Source organism: Equus przewalskii, chromosome 5 (assembly GCF_037783145.1).
Source record: "Equus przewalskii isolate Varuska chromosome 5, EquPr2, whole genome shotgun sequence".
NCBI classification, from domain to species: domain Eukaryota; kingdom Metazoa; phylum Chordata; class Mammalia; order Perissodactyla; family Equidae; genus Equus; species Equus przewalskii.
In genome coordinates, this window is record NC_091835.1 from 65,919,505 (window position 1) to 65,933,549 (window position 14,045).

General features: G+C 44.8%; 1 protein-coding gene across 1 annotated transcript; it reads right to left on the reverse strand.

Annotated features, from left to right (window-relative positions):
* Positions 1 to 9,709: 9,709 nt before the first annotated feature.
* On the reverse strand, positions 9,710 to 13,197 carry AMIGO2 (adhesion molecule with Ig like domain 2). Its single transcript, XM_008533362.2, has 2 exons — positions 12,755 to 13,197; positions 9,710 to 12,385 (listed from the first exon to the last, which is right to left on the reverse strand). Exon 2 carries the CDS (start codon positions 12,320 to 12,322, stop codon positions 10,757 to 10,759), a length of 1,566 nt encoding a protein of 521 aa, XP_008531584.2. The 5' UTR covers positions 12,323 to 12,385; positions 12,755 to 13,197; the 3' UTR covers positions 9,710 to 10,756.
* Positions 13,198 to 14,045: the final 848 nt, after the last annotated feature.

Consider the following 14,045-nt stretch of genomic DNA (forward strand, 5'->3'; position numbering starts at 1 on the left):
TAGAGTAGGTAGACACTCTGAGTGGCCGACCCTTATGTGATGCACCCCATCCCCTTCAGGTTTCTTCTCTTGCCTGCTTTTCTCTGTGGTAGTGTAACTTTCTCCTCATACCAGGGACTACCTCAGAAAATACGTTGCCATGGAAGTTGCTGGAAGTTTCCATGTTTTGACAAGGAGAGCAGTTAATTGGCCTGTCAGACCACACGACCTCCACAGAGGTCATCTTTGGCTGCACTCGGATGTCACTGAGTAAACACAGCATGTCTGCTGTTTATCCACTAAAGCAGTCAGAATTCCTCTTGACAGAACTGGATTCACAAAAACCTGCTCCAAAGGTAGGAGACAGCTTATTAAATTTGTGTCAGGTCTACTGCCTGATACCTTTTAAGCCCAGTCTGATTCCTCTCAGGCCCTCGACACATGCTAATTGGCATTACTCTGTCAGCAGATGCTGAAAGGAAGCAGACATCGGCCTCCTGCTTCTCCTGCACTCAGCATGACATCTTTTCACAAATACCAAACAGGATGCCTTAAACAAGTGGGAAATAGATGCGAAATGGGCACTTAGATGTATTTAGACAGTTTATTCATCACTGAATAAGGCCAAATCCTTCTTGCACTCTTTTGGGAGGTGAAAGAAAAGTGTCAAAAACTGTGGGTTAAAGTAGAAAACCTGCCACATGGAAATCCATCATATTGTCAACAGTATGCGCCAGTTGTGGCCTTTCCTCACCCCAGAATTTATTACAGTAGGCAGGCTTACAGCTCCTTCCTAAGCAATTTCATTCATTGGATAAATATTTATTTGCTGGGCCAGGTTCTGTTCTGGGCACTGGGAACACGACAGCAAAGAAAACTGATAAAAATTCCTGCCCTCATGGAACTTGCATACTAACAAAAATATATAGGATGCCAGATGGTGATGAACAATATGGAGAAAAATCAAACGGGAAAAGGGGAGAGGGAGGGTGGGCCTGAGGTGGAGGAGGAGCATTTGACTTTAAATAACCTGGTCAGAGGTCTCACTAAGAGGACAGTGAGCAAAGGCCTGATGGAGGCAAAGCCAGTCAGGCAGGAATCAGGGAGAAGAGGCAGGAGCACAGAGTGGGAGCATGCGTGTTGAACCCAGAGGTCAACCATGCGCAAGAGCAGTGGGACAGAGCAGTGGGAAAAGAGCCTGGAGAACTGGAAGGGGGTGAGAAAGGGCTTGCAGACCATTGTGAGGACTGATCCATGGCTACAATCTATGGTCACCTGTGGAACTTTTAAAACCAAGCAAATCAAAATCTCCAAGGATGGAGCCCAGGCCTGGGAACGCTTCTGAAGGTTCACATGAGCCTCCAGGGAGTAGTCAGGGGTGGAGAGACACTGAGTCCTAAGGTCTGAGCAGAGGAAGGACACGGGCTGGCTTATGCTTCAGAAGGGTCCCGGTGGCTGCAGTTTTAAGAGCAGATGGTATGAAGGCCAAGGGGGACGCAAGGGAGACAAGCGAGGTGACTGCAGTAACCCAGGGAGGGATGCTGGTGGCTTGGATGGGGATGGGGTGGAAGCGGTGAGCAGAGGTCAGACTCCTGATGTATGCTGAAGGTAGAGCTACGAGAACTTTCCCACAGATCAGACACAGCGTGAGAGCAAAAGAGGAGTAAAGATGACTCCAAGTTTGGGGCCTGAGCATTTGGATGGAGTTACCATTTGACAGAGATGAGAAAAACCACGTTTATGCAAGAACCCAGCAGGCATTTCTAGATCCAATATAAACACGTTGCATGGACATGCCCATAGATAGTAAAGAGCTCAGCGCCTGGCACTTACCAGGGGTCAATAATGCCTTTAAGAGAGAGAGTGTGGGGTGGGGCTGGAGGGCGAGTTTCTATAGCTGCGTATCTAAGGTGGCTTGCTAGCAAATAATAAACACATGTTCCAAGCATTTTCCAGAAATAAATAGAGGAGATGAAGATGTAGCCAAGAAAAACTTCATATAAATGCCTCTGCCTCCATCTCTTCTAAATCTTTAGACCCTGTGGGAAGAGGCTTCAGTGCCTGGCAGGAATCCTGGCAACCGCCCCTAAATTCAAGAGATGTATGGGATGCTTGACACTGTTAGATGACTCGCCCATCTCCCCGAGTGTGTGACACTTAAAACCGAAACACAGTTAGAGAATGCGCTGAGTGACAAACAGCAGGGGCGTTAATCAGCCACCCCATCGTTATGAGTAGAAAAATCCCAAAGAGCAACGCCTGAGTCCAGTTCTTTCAGAAAATCTCAGACCCTGTCTGGGCCTGCATATAATTTCATTTTCAAAACACTGCCAAATTAAACAAGAAAAAAAAAGGTAATAACTCTTTTCTCATTCAAATAACTACATCCTATACAGCTAATTAAGATCCTTTTAAGGTCCTTATCACAAATTATATATAATAATTAATGATATGATTTTTCAATTGAATCCTTACATGAATAAGATTTATTAACACAAATAGCTCCTGACAAACTTGGCCCAGGATCGAGAAATACATTTCCTCCAGGTTTTAGGAAAAAGTCAAAGTTATTATAAATGGTTGCTTGGGGGGGATCTGTTATGTTCTCCACCGATTGGAAGTAGGTCAGCTGGAGAGCTGAAGGCTCCCCTAAGGTTGTAATTAAGGATGAATATTAAGAAACGGAGAACAAATCAAAACATAAACAACTTCTTTTAGGCTTTCACATCACAGGTCTTTCATTATGTTTCCATTTCAGGCAAGATGCTTTTGTTTGGAAAAAGGAATACGGTTGAAAAAATAGAATTTTGAAAAAAAAAACCTATCCAACAGCTCTCTAAGTCTAGACTTCGAGAGAGATTTGTTCAATCATGAATACTTTGGAGAAGTACCTAATCAGGCAGAGCTGAGGCAAAAATGCACACAAAAGCTCAATAAGCAGCCTGAATGGTTGTAATTTAATAATTCTCCAGATCAGTCTGATGTTTGCTGTTTTGTTCCCCTTGAAAATCACCTATTTCTGTCTCTTCCCACCCCAATCACTCACTCTTATAAAACCAGCTTAGTCAAATCAATATCGACGCTAGCAATGTAAATTTAATTACAGTGAGCTTTGGATAAACATTAGCTCTAAGACATTTCTTGGGCTGTAGAGTGATAACTGAATTAAGTAGGATTATTTCATCATTACTGTATAAGCCCACATTGTTACACAAGAGAAGCTAATATTTCTAACTCTTTTTAGCCTAGCAAAATATGCTGTAAGCATTTACATGAGCCAATTTAGTACGTTTCCTCCTTGAAGGGCTATGAAATAGGACTACACTGCAGCTCAGTGCAGAGGGGAATGCGAAATGAGGAAGGTTCACACAGGACCCCATCCAAAGGGTCTAGCGATCAAGCTACCCCGAAGGGTCCCATTATAAGACGGTTCCTCCGGCACAGGTGCCCTTGTTCCCAACAGCCACTTTAGCTGAATCTCCACAGACCCAGGTAGTCATGGTCTTACCTTCCATCATGTCTGCATGTCCAGCTGTGGAAACCAAACTAGACCTCTAAAATACCACCCTCCTTGAAGCCTCTGCTCAGGCACTATTTCTCCCATTATCTTTCCCTGACCTCCCCGTCTTCAGGCATTTCCACACCAGTGCACTTGCCTTGTGATCAAACTATATTTCTGCCTCCCTTCAAAACCTCAGAGCAGCTTGATCGTCATTGATCTCCGGGTCAAGCTGCAGCGACTGGTGCATATTAGGGCTTCCATACTGTGTGCTAAACAAATGAATGAATACAACTGAAAAGTTGAGACATGCCAACATCTACTATGTGCTGAGTGCTGGATAAAGAGACAGAGGACATATCCTCTAGTAGCTGATGATCTGGTCAGTAATATGGGCAATGTAAAGAGAGACAGAACGATGAAAGCCAGCATGGATTTACGGTCAAACCAGTGAGCTGCCAGGGTTAGCAGGAATTGGCCCAGCACAAGGGGACAGAGCAGAATCTTGACAGTAGAGCCAGACTATGGAAAGAAAGGTCGCCAGAGAAAGGGGGCAGGAGGGCAAAGGGGGCATGAGGAGCAAAGCCCTCTTACGGAGCTGACAGTATTACGGTTTAGTATATTACAGTATAGACTTGAAGAGACTGGCTTCTGGATGGATCCAGACAAAACTAGATTCAAATCCTGACTCTTTCTATATGTCCTTTAGGCAAATCACTTCACATTCCTAAGCCTCAGTTCTCCCATCCGTAAATTGGATGTTAAAAATAATAACTTCCTCATAGGAATGAGAAAAAATATGTAAAGCCCTGAGCATGGAGCTTACATACAAAAATGTTATTGTTACTATCATTATTCTGTATTGTTAGTATTCTCCTTCCTCATGACTCGGCCAAGACACATTCTGAAGCCTTCATCCTAACAGTGATGGAGGTGAGGTTTGGGGCTGTGAGTGTAGATTGAGGACCAGTGCGAAATTTTTAGGTCTGTTTCTCCTCCAGATTTGATCAAAACTGATAATAGATCGGCTGTGGAATTTTAAATAGAATCCCTGACATTCATTTCAGAGCACTATTAACCAACTTGCCAACGTCCTTATGACACTGGCTTTCTGGAGGTAAGGACGCCTGTAACATAAGAGTCAGGGCACCTGTGGGATGCGACCTAGTGTTCAAGCCTGTGCCTCACGAGCCCCGGTGGTGAAAGTGAGGTCTCTGTCAATGATCTTCCTTTCCTCATCTCCTACTTGCCAGGATAGTCACTAGTAGACAAATCAACTGTCACTCCTGAATTATTTCAGGTTTATTTGTTTCTCTTCTCAGTTGTACTGTCATCTCCTTATGGAGAGAAAGTAGTTACTAGGCATCAGTTATGGCCTCCACAGTACCTAGCAATGCTCAGTCATGTTCTCTTGGTTACTTCTGGCCATTCATCACCAAGAATTTGCCTCTTGATCCTACGATATTCGACTCTATGACACTAAGATCCTATAGACACTATAAAATTCTCTGAGAATGTGATATTTGACACTCTGCTGACATATTACCTAATAGAGAAGTTTAATCAGATAAGCTAGTGAGGCTACCTTGTGAAATACTTTTAAAATTATTTTGAGAAATCGAATTTTAAAATTAGCTGGAAAAATCCCCCCTGGGGTCTGAATTATCCCTACTACTCTTTTAGAAATTTAAAACAAATTCTCAATACCCCCTTCAATAAAACTATTTACCCTGTAAATTTGGGTCATTTTTAATTAAAAAATGTTGAATTTAATTACGCGTTCATTTAAATATCATGAATATGTCATTTATAATGATAAAGCAAATATTCGTTTTGCATATTAAGCAATTTCTTGCGCGAAAAGCAACCACACGGAGAAGAGCCAGCAGACTGGAGGAGCCTCATCTATTAAACCTCCAACTTCTTAGGTAGATTTCTAATTTTGCTACTTGTGACACGTTGTATTTTACAGGGAAAAAATAATAATAAATAAATAAATAAATAAATAAATAAAATAATAATCATTTCCACATATATTGTGTTTGGTCCCCTGACCTGCATTCCTCTTCTCCCAGATTTGTGAGCACTAACTCATTCACACTTTTGCATTTGTGGAAAGTTTACTTGACGACCCGCGCCTTACAAAGCGATTCTATTGGTAGAGCATCTTTAGGAGTTCTGTGCAGAGATATTTTTTAAATGATTCTCATGATAAAAACGGCTTATTAGCTGAGTCACCTGGGAAAATTATTTATCCCTTTTGAGCATCCTTCTCCTATCTGAACTGGGGGTAATATTTTCCATCCTTCAGAGCCGTTCCGATGAGATAATAGTAAACACCACCTCTCACAGCGTGCCTGGCACTTCGTAGGTAATTAATAAATTAAAGCGAGTATAAACACCATATCGATGACATTTTATAATTTAGAAAGGGTCTGGTTTTCACTCTTGTTTACTCCGGTCCTTACTGTAAAGGACTCCGCTCCCCGGAATCCATCCACAAGCAGCAGAGGTCCTGCAGGCAGTCCTCTAAATTAGTCAAGAGGTTCTTATAAGAGTTTTTTCATTGTTTTTCTTTTTTTTGAGGAAGATTAGCCCTGAGCTAACTGCTGCCGATCCTCCTCTTTTTGCTGAGGAAGACGGGCCCTGAGCTAACATCCGTGCCCACCTTCCTCTACTTTATATGTGGGACGCCTGCCACAGCATGGTGTGCCAAGCGGTGCCATGTCTGCACCCAGGATCTGAACCGGCGAACCCCGGGCCGCCAAAGCAGAATGCGCAAACTTAACTGCTGCGCCACCGGGCCAGCCCTGTTGATTATGAGTTTTTAATTCTACTTTTTACATATTACCATCCAATAACACTGGCAAGGGCAAACTAATCATTATCTTTCTATACTAACTTTCATATCATAAAACAATGAAAAGTTTGGCTTTGGGGGCTGGTTCTTGGGCAAGGAGGGATCAGAGAGCCAGGAAAAGAATCCTAGTGCTCTCTTTAAAAGATATTATTCTAATATATCGAAAAAACACAGGAGTTTGACTCTCTGTAGATGAGATCTTCACTCAACATCCTTGGAACATGCCCTCACTTTACTGCAATCTAAGCAAATTTGAAAGCTCCAAGCTCATTGTTACGAACCAGATCTGTTGTGACTGCTTTCAAACCAAAAATAGTTTAAAGAATGAAAGAATCAGAGATTTAGTCATCTCAAAGTAATTGTTCTATATGTCATAATTTAGAAAAATACAAATCATAACTTATGGCCAACAATTTAGAGTTCATTTAATATCAGAAAATCAAACTTTTGCTTTTCCAACAATTATAATTTTTTTTTTCTGCTTTATTTCCCAACCCCCTCCACCCCCGATACATAGTTGTATATCTTAGTTGCAGGTCCTCCTAGTTGTGGGATGTGGGACACTGCCTCAACGTGGCCTGACGAGCGGTGCCATGTCCGCGCCCAGGATCCGAACCCTGGGCAGCCGCAGCAGAACGCACGAACTTGACCACTCGGCCACGGAGCCGGCCCCCCAACAATTATCATTTTTAAGAGCACTAAAATTCTTATTAATAAATTCGTTAGCAAGTAATAATAATGTATTTTGACATAACCCCAAACACAAAATTTGCTATGGTTCCATTTTTGGATGTGTTTCAACAAAATAGGCAGAATCAGAATTACGTGGAAATTTTTTTAAACTACGATGGGCAGGCCTTAGCCCAGAGCTCCTGAATCAGAATCTGGGATTGGGAGGCGGGTGTAGAGGGTAGCTGCCAGAAACCTTTGTTTATTTAACTTTCCCAGGATTCTATTGATAAACCTGGTTTCAGACCTATTGCTAGGTCACTTGGTTGACCAGATGACACTAAAAGGACAATAATCAAGCAGCAGTTACGGCAAAGGAAAAGGCCCGATGTTGGAGGATGTTTAGGCTGCATCCTGCTCAACAGCGCTCAGCAGGGTGATCCCCATCAGATGTCTTTGTAGAACTTGGACTGACAGAGTGTCTTCTTGTCCCTCTTATGTTTTCACCCCTGTAAATTTCACCTACGTCCCTTCTGATCAACATTTTAGAAAAATGTTTATTTAGAAAAATTAAAAAATCATTTTTTCCGGGCAAATAATTCAAGCAATTAAAGCTAAAGATAAATATATTTAAATCTGTCCAGGCCGAACAGTGAGGATTAATGAAGAGTGGACTACAAATAAGAAAATGTTTTAGGCCCTTCTTTCAGATTATAAGTCTTAAAAGTGCGTTTAAGAAATTTAACTCCTGGTTAATTCTAGAGCATATTATCATAAACTAGTATCTTCTAATTATAGTGAAAAAATACTCTAAGCCCAGGAAAATGTCATGTCTATGATCTTTTCTTGGTTCCTCCAATGAGTGGCTACCTCTCTCACAACTGTGTAATAAAAAATACTTAGTTTAAAAGAATAACCCAGTTACGTAAGTCCAGATTATTACTTGGAAGGAAAATTATATAAAAGTTTTGAGTGACAAATTTATAAAGCACAAATTAGTTCTGTTCCTATATTTAAAATACATGTGCTCAGGCTCCTATCAAAAAAAAAAAGATACACCTAAGACTTTAAAATTCCACATCATAACATTCAGTTCATGCTTTCTCATCCACATGCTTTCCTACTTTTGTTTAAAATGCAGCTTTGCTTTTCAGTATTCAGGATTTTTCTGTTTTCGTGTGTTTGGGTTATGTTAGTTCTGATGTTAGCTCAGCCTGTCCTTTACCCAAGGCGTATCAGAACCAGCCAAGACCAGGCTCTAGATACTCCCCACTCATAGGACTGTTGGCGCTCCCCTGACAAACGCAATTCAGCTTTCCCGCAATCAAGGGGTTGGGGCTGATCCTGTCCAGAAACGTGCAATTCAGAGATCCTGTCTGCAACTTCCCTGCTCTTTCACACTCCTAAGGTCAGGGGAAGAAGGCCCCTGGAGGCAGCCCTTCCCATCACAGGAGAGCGTCAGTGGTTCAGGAGTTTTTCCTTGTGTCCAGACTAGCTGTGTCAGGCTGAACAGATCACAGCATCTCTGAGTCCGAGTTTCACCAAATATGAAGAAGGAGGGATGATTTCACAGGTCATACAAATCACAGAATCCTCCCGAATTACTTAAATGGCAGTCACTGGAATAAAATGTTTGCCTGAACTCTCTTGGGGTCTGAAGGATCTTATCTAACCAGTGAAGTCTATGTTTACAAGGCAGAAGCAAGAATTTTTTAACACTGTGCAATAAGGAATTTTCAAAGCTACTGAGCACTGGCTCTGCACCCTATTCCCTGAGGCACAATCCTGGCCACTCACTCACTCCTTAACCCCCTGCTGACCAGTGTCTGCCACTGGGAGCCTGGCTTGGCACTTATCCATTTGTCACCAAGTGTCCACCATTCCCCCCAAAACAACACTGCCAAAGGCAGCCTTCCCTTCTCATCTATTTCTCTGGAGTATTTGTGAGTGTTGCCCACCTCCATTTTTTAAAAATTCTCATCTCTCTTTGCACCAGTGACAAGACATCCCTGATGCTCCTTTGCCATTTTCTGACCACTCTTTCTTCTCATTCTTTGGCTCCTCCTCCACACCCACTGTTAAAAAACAACCATTCTTTGACTCTCTTCTCTTTGCCAGGAAGAATCTAGAACCCGAGCTCTCCTATCCGTGTCACTGATTCACTGTGTGGCCTTAGACAACCCACAACCCTCTCTGGTCTTCCTTTGTCCCTGAGAAAGGGCAGGACCTGGATTTGATGATCCAAAACATCCCTTTGAGCTATGCAGGGATAGCTGGTCCAGCCTACTCTCAGTCCTGTATTCCATCAGCATGTGGTACAGTTTCAGAAGCCAGCGCAAGTCTGTGATGGAGCTGAGACTCTGGGAAATCATCCCTTCCAGTGTGGGAAGGAAGTTGAACACCACCTCGTCTGACACTCTCACTTTATAGCTGAGGAAATCTAGGTCCAGCGTGGGCACTCAACTACCTCATAGCAGACATGGGACTAAGAAAGAGGTCTCCTGGGCTCTCAAGTGTTGCCAAATCGGAGCTTATGTGTCTTCCGAGCCTGGCTGAAGTGCATCATGGTATCAGAGTAAAACGTGTAAAACACTTTAAAGCCTTTTCTCCCCTTAAAAAATAACAAATTCTGACTGTAACTCAAAGAACTCTGGAGACAGATTTGCTATAGAGGGTACTTTACACAAAGGAGAACAATCTAATCACACAAAACATCTCAGATTTATGTTTTTAAACAGTCAAAACAGAACATCAAGTCACAGAATACATATATTTACATTAATTCAAATGTCTAAAGCACAATACAGTGAGATCTGCTTAATAGTTCATATAAGATTTACATACACACAAGCATATAAACAAAGATTAGTCTGCTAGGACAAAGGTTTAAGAAGTTACTCAGACATTTTGGTCTTGACACCTACATATTTATGGCAAATAATGATGACTTGGGACTTTTCAGCAAGAGCTTTTGTACAAGGATAGAAAATGCGCAGAATGGAAAGAAGACAGTCACAAATGTACCTTTATTGCACTATTTCTCTTACACCAGATGGGACACGGCATTACCCAGTAAATTTTATCAGCGTAGTCTGTTTACTCTGGTCTAAAATGATGAAATTAGCTGAATTATTCCCAAATCTAACTTTATTTGGTGCTTTACAAATAACTGCTGCTTGGTTCTTCCTTGTACATCTTTTAAAAGTAAAATAGGACACGAACGCTTTTCTTTAAAATAACTCAACTTTGGTCCTAATAAGTTAGTAAAGTCTCTTTTTAAAGAACACTAATACATGAAATTTATTTTTCCAGAATCCTGAATTTTTAAAGAACACTAATAATACATGAAATTTACTTTTTCTTTCAAGAATCCTGAATGAAAGGACACTGTCAGTCATATCAATCATCTCCGGGCCGGCTTTGAAATTGCCAGTGGTGCTAAAGACTAAGATAGTGTTATCTAGACCTTAAACTTGAGAAAACAACCTCATCTTTCTCTGGCATCCTGAGGAACCCAAGTGTTTTATCACATTTCCCATGAACCATTTAAAGAGACCCTTTGATTGTCTTTTTTTTCCCCTGCAATTTCTCCCCAAATCCCCCAAGTACATAGTTGTCTATTTTAGTATATTTGGTTGTCTTTTAAAAAACAAAACACCTTTTCTGTCCTGCTGTTTATTTTGCAGACCACATACAAAGTTAAATATGGAGAGACTGAATTACTACACCGTACAAATACAGGCACAAAATTAAGTGGACGCCACAAAGGGTGTGTCTGAAAACACAGAATTGACGGAATCTGAGTCGGATTTCACCCTTGTGGACTTTAAGATGCCCTCAGCTATAACCGTTTCACTGGCAAAAAGCCTGACTTTCCCATTCTGCCCCGCCGCGGTATCCTTCAGCGGTTCCAAAAACACCACTCTTTTACCAGCACCTGCCTTCCGTTCATCAGCCGGGGCATCGCCAGCCGGGCCGGGATTGAGAATAGACGAGTGGGCATTGCTTTGGTTTAGCATATTTTTTTGTCTCTTGGGTCTACACTTGCAGGGACAGGGCGTCAGATACAGGTACAAAAGTACCAAAACGATACTGGCCACACAGGCTGCAAGCGTGGTGAAAGCTGTGTTGAATGCCTCATGAGCATGGGACCTGTTCACGGTGAAATTGCTCACGTTAATTGTGACATCCACAGTTTCATTCAACAGGCGTTGCCTATTCATGGCAATACAGGAATACACGCCAGCGTCCTCAAAACGAGGACTTTCTATAACCAGAGTTCCATTGGGAAAGACGTGAAAGTTTTCCATCTCTTTATCTGGCTCCAGCAGTCTGTTATCTGGACCCACCCACATGAAGTCCGTATTGGCACTACTGGTCTTGCTGTCACAGTGGACAACCAGCCTTTCCCCGACTTGAGCCTCATGAATAAGGCCAAGTGCACGGAAGGAACCATTGATGATGCTGTCAGAGCAATTCAAAAAGCTATCCTGGAGCAGAAGCACTTGCTGGGAGTGCCTAGAGTCAGACCACAGGCGACAGGTATAATCGTTCTTAAAATCCATCACTGAGCTAAAGTGCCGTCTGTACCAAAAGATGAGCAATGAGTAAAGGGAACAGTCACAGACAAATGGGTTTCCATGAAGGTAGATGCCTCTCAGCTGTTTGCCTGACACTAAATTGATGTGATGCATTGGCAGGGATGGAATCCGGTTATAAGAAACATCTAGAAACATCAGTTCTGCCAGCTTGAACCTTCCAACATACAAATCCATGGGAAACTGCGTGAGAAAGTTTCCACTTAAGTAGAGTTTTTGCAATTGGGAGAGCCCTCCAAACGCAGAAGGATCGAGATAGGAAATGTGATTGTTGAAAAGCAGAAGCACTTCCAGAACCTTCAACTCTTGGAACACTGCGCTTTTCACGGTCTTCAGCTTATTGGATGATAAGTCAAGACACTTCAAATTTGGAGTTGTGGAAAAAGTGCCCGTGGAAATGCTCGTGATGTTGTTATGACGAATAATCAGGGTGTTCAGCTTTACGAACGATACCGGAATCCACTCAGCATCCAGAAGGCCGATTCTGTTATAACTCAGATCCAGTCTCTTAATCAGTCGGAAGAGGTTCCCAGGCACCTTGGACAGATTTTTGTTGGTGCAGCTCACAATGTCAGTGGCACAGATGCAAGCGGTGGGGCACACCCCGGAGGCGCCACGGCTCACAGTCACCGTGATCACCAGCCAACACAGCAGCTCCCTGCAGCCCGGTCTGACAACGCCAGGCAGAGTGGGCAGTGTGTGTAAACGTAAAGACATTATGGTCGCCTCTAAGTCTCTTCCAGGCGCCTTTTCCACCAGCTCAGCCTCCCACCAGTGAACCTGGTAAACAATCAATATTTAAAGAGGAGTGAAAAAGCAAAGTTAACTACCACCAGTTAACCCTTTTAAGTCATACCTTTCTTTCTTTCCAATAACTTTTGAAATGAAGGTTTTATTTCACCCTGGGGAGCCTATGTTGTCTTTTTACTGTTAAACGCAATTCTTCCTGAGTTCCTCCTGCGTACAGACATTTACAGTCACCTTCTATCAATAAAACCGTCTCAACAGCAGAAACTCTATATTTTTGTAAGGTGCATCCTGCGTCGTTTTTTTTAAACTCCCTCCAACAGACACAAAAATACACAAACGCATCCTATAAACAATCAAACGGAAATACTTCGCAAGCCACTCGTCCAGAGAGCAACTCACCGAGCCGGGAAGCCTGAAGGGCTCCGGGAAGAGGCCGCCGACAGTGGTGTCTTCTGAAGGTCTGTGCGTCTGTCTGTCTCCTCCTGTCACTCTCGCATCTTCCGAGTTCCTTTCCCTCCGGCTCCCGGCGGGCGGCAGCCTCTCGCTGCCTCTCAACTTTGGGGAGTTTCAAGAAGCGGCGGCGAGAGCAGCAGCCCCGGGCGCAGGAAACGTCTCCGCCGGCTCCAGCCGCAGCTCCCGGGCTCTCTTCATCGCCGGCTGCAGGGCCCGGCTCGGCGCTCTGGCCGGCGTGTGCCCGCGCACGGGGCGGCCTGCTCCCGTGCCGGCTCCGAGGGGCGGGGGCAGGCAGCCGGTCGCCCCGGCCCCGCCTCTCTGCGCTCCGGAGGCCACAGGACCCGGGGTTCCCGCGCCGCCAGCCGGGTTTTATCCCCGCGCGCCCGGGGTCGGCAGCGGGGCGGGGAGGCCGGTCCCGCCCCTGCGCGTCCTCCGTCCTGCGGGAACCCGCTCCCAGGCTGCGGGCGGGAGCGGGCCGGGCGCGTGGCGAGGGGCGCGCGGCGCGGCGAGGGGGCGGCCGCGCAGCCAATGGGAGCGGCGGCCGGCGCCCCCCTCATTCCCACCCCCACTCCGCCGCCGCCGCGCGCCTTCCTCCTCCAGCTCTTCCCCGGACCCGACTGATGGGCCGCGCAGGCTGGGCGGGGGTCCACCCCGACCCCCAGGCTGGCGGGCCCGGGGTGAGGACGCGCTCAGAACAGGGTCGTGGAGGGGTGGGGGGAGTTTAAAGGGGACACCCCCAGCCCCGGAGGGAGAAAGCGCACCCTTAAAGACCGGCTTCGGAGCGGCCACGCGGGTCGGGTCTCTCTCCCACCCAGGCCACTGAGCTCCCCTACCTCTTACGGCTTTGTTTGGGTGGGAGCCAAGGGTGCTTCCACGGCGCCAAGCGCACGTGGCTTTAAAGGTTTACATAATAAACAGAATCAGCCTTCCGCCTCCACCCACATTTAGGGGCAGGAGGTCTGGGGAAAGAGAGTCGCTCATGCTCCCTCCGGTGCAACAGGAATCTCTCCGAGGGAAGGAACCGGGAAGGCGCAGCGGGGACACTGCACCTCCCTAGGAAAGTTCTATCCCTTTGCTAACTCTGGTGGTGGCATGAGGGATGGTGCCGAACTCTCGAAGGAGAAGAGCAGGAGAGAAGGCTTAGAGTCGACCTTCCGGCTGCAAAGCAAAGATAAGGGTATTAAGTTAAAAAAAAAATCCCAGAGCCAGGCTTTTTTTTTTTTTGGCAAATGCGCTC

Coding starts and splice junctions, on each gene's coding strand:
- AMIGO2 (XM_008533362.2), bottom strand. CDS start 12,322: ATGTCTTTACGTTTACACACACTGCCCACTCTGCCTGGCGTTGTCAGA.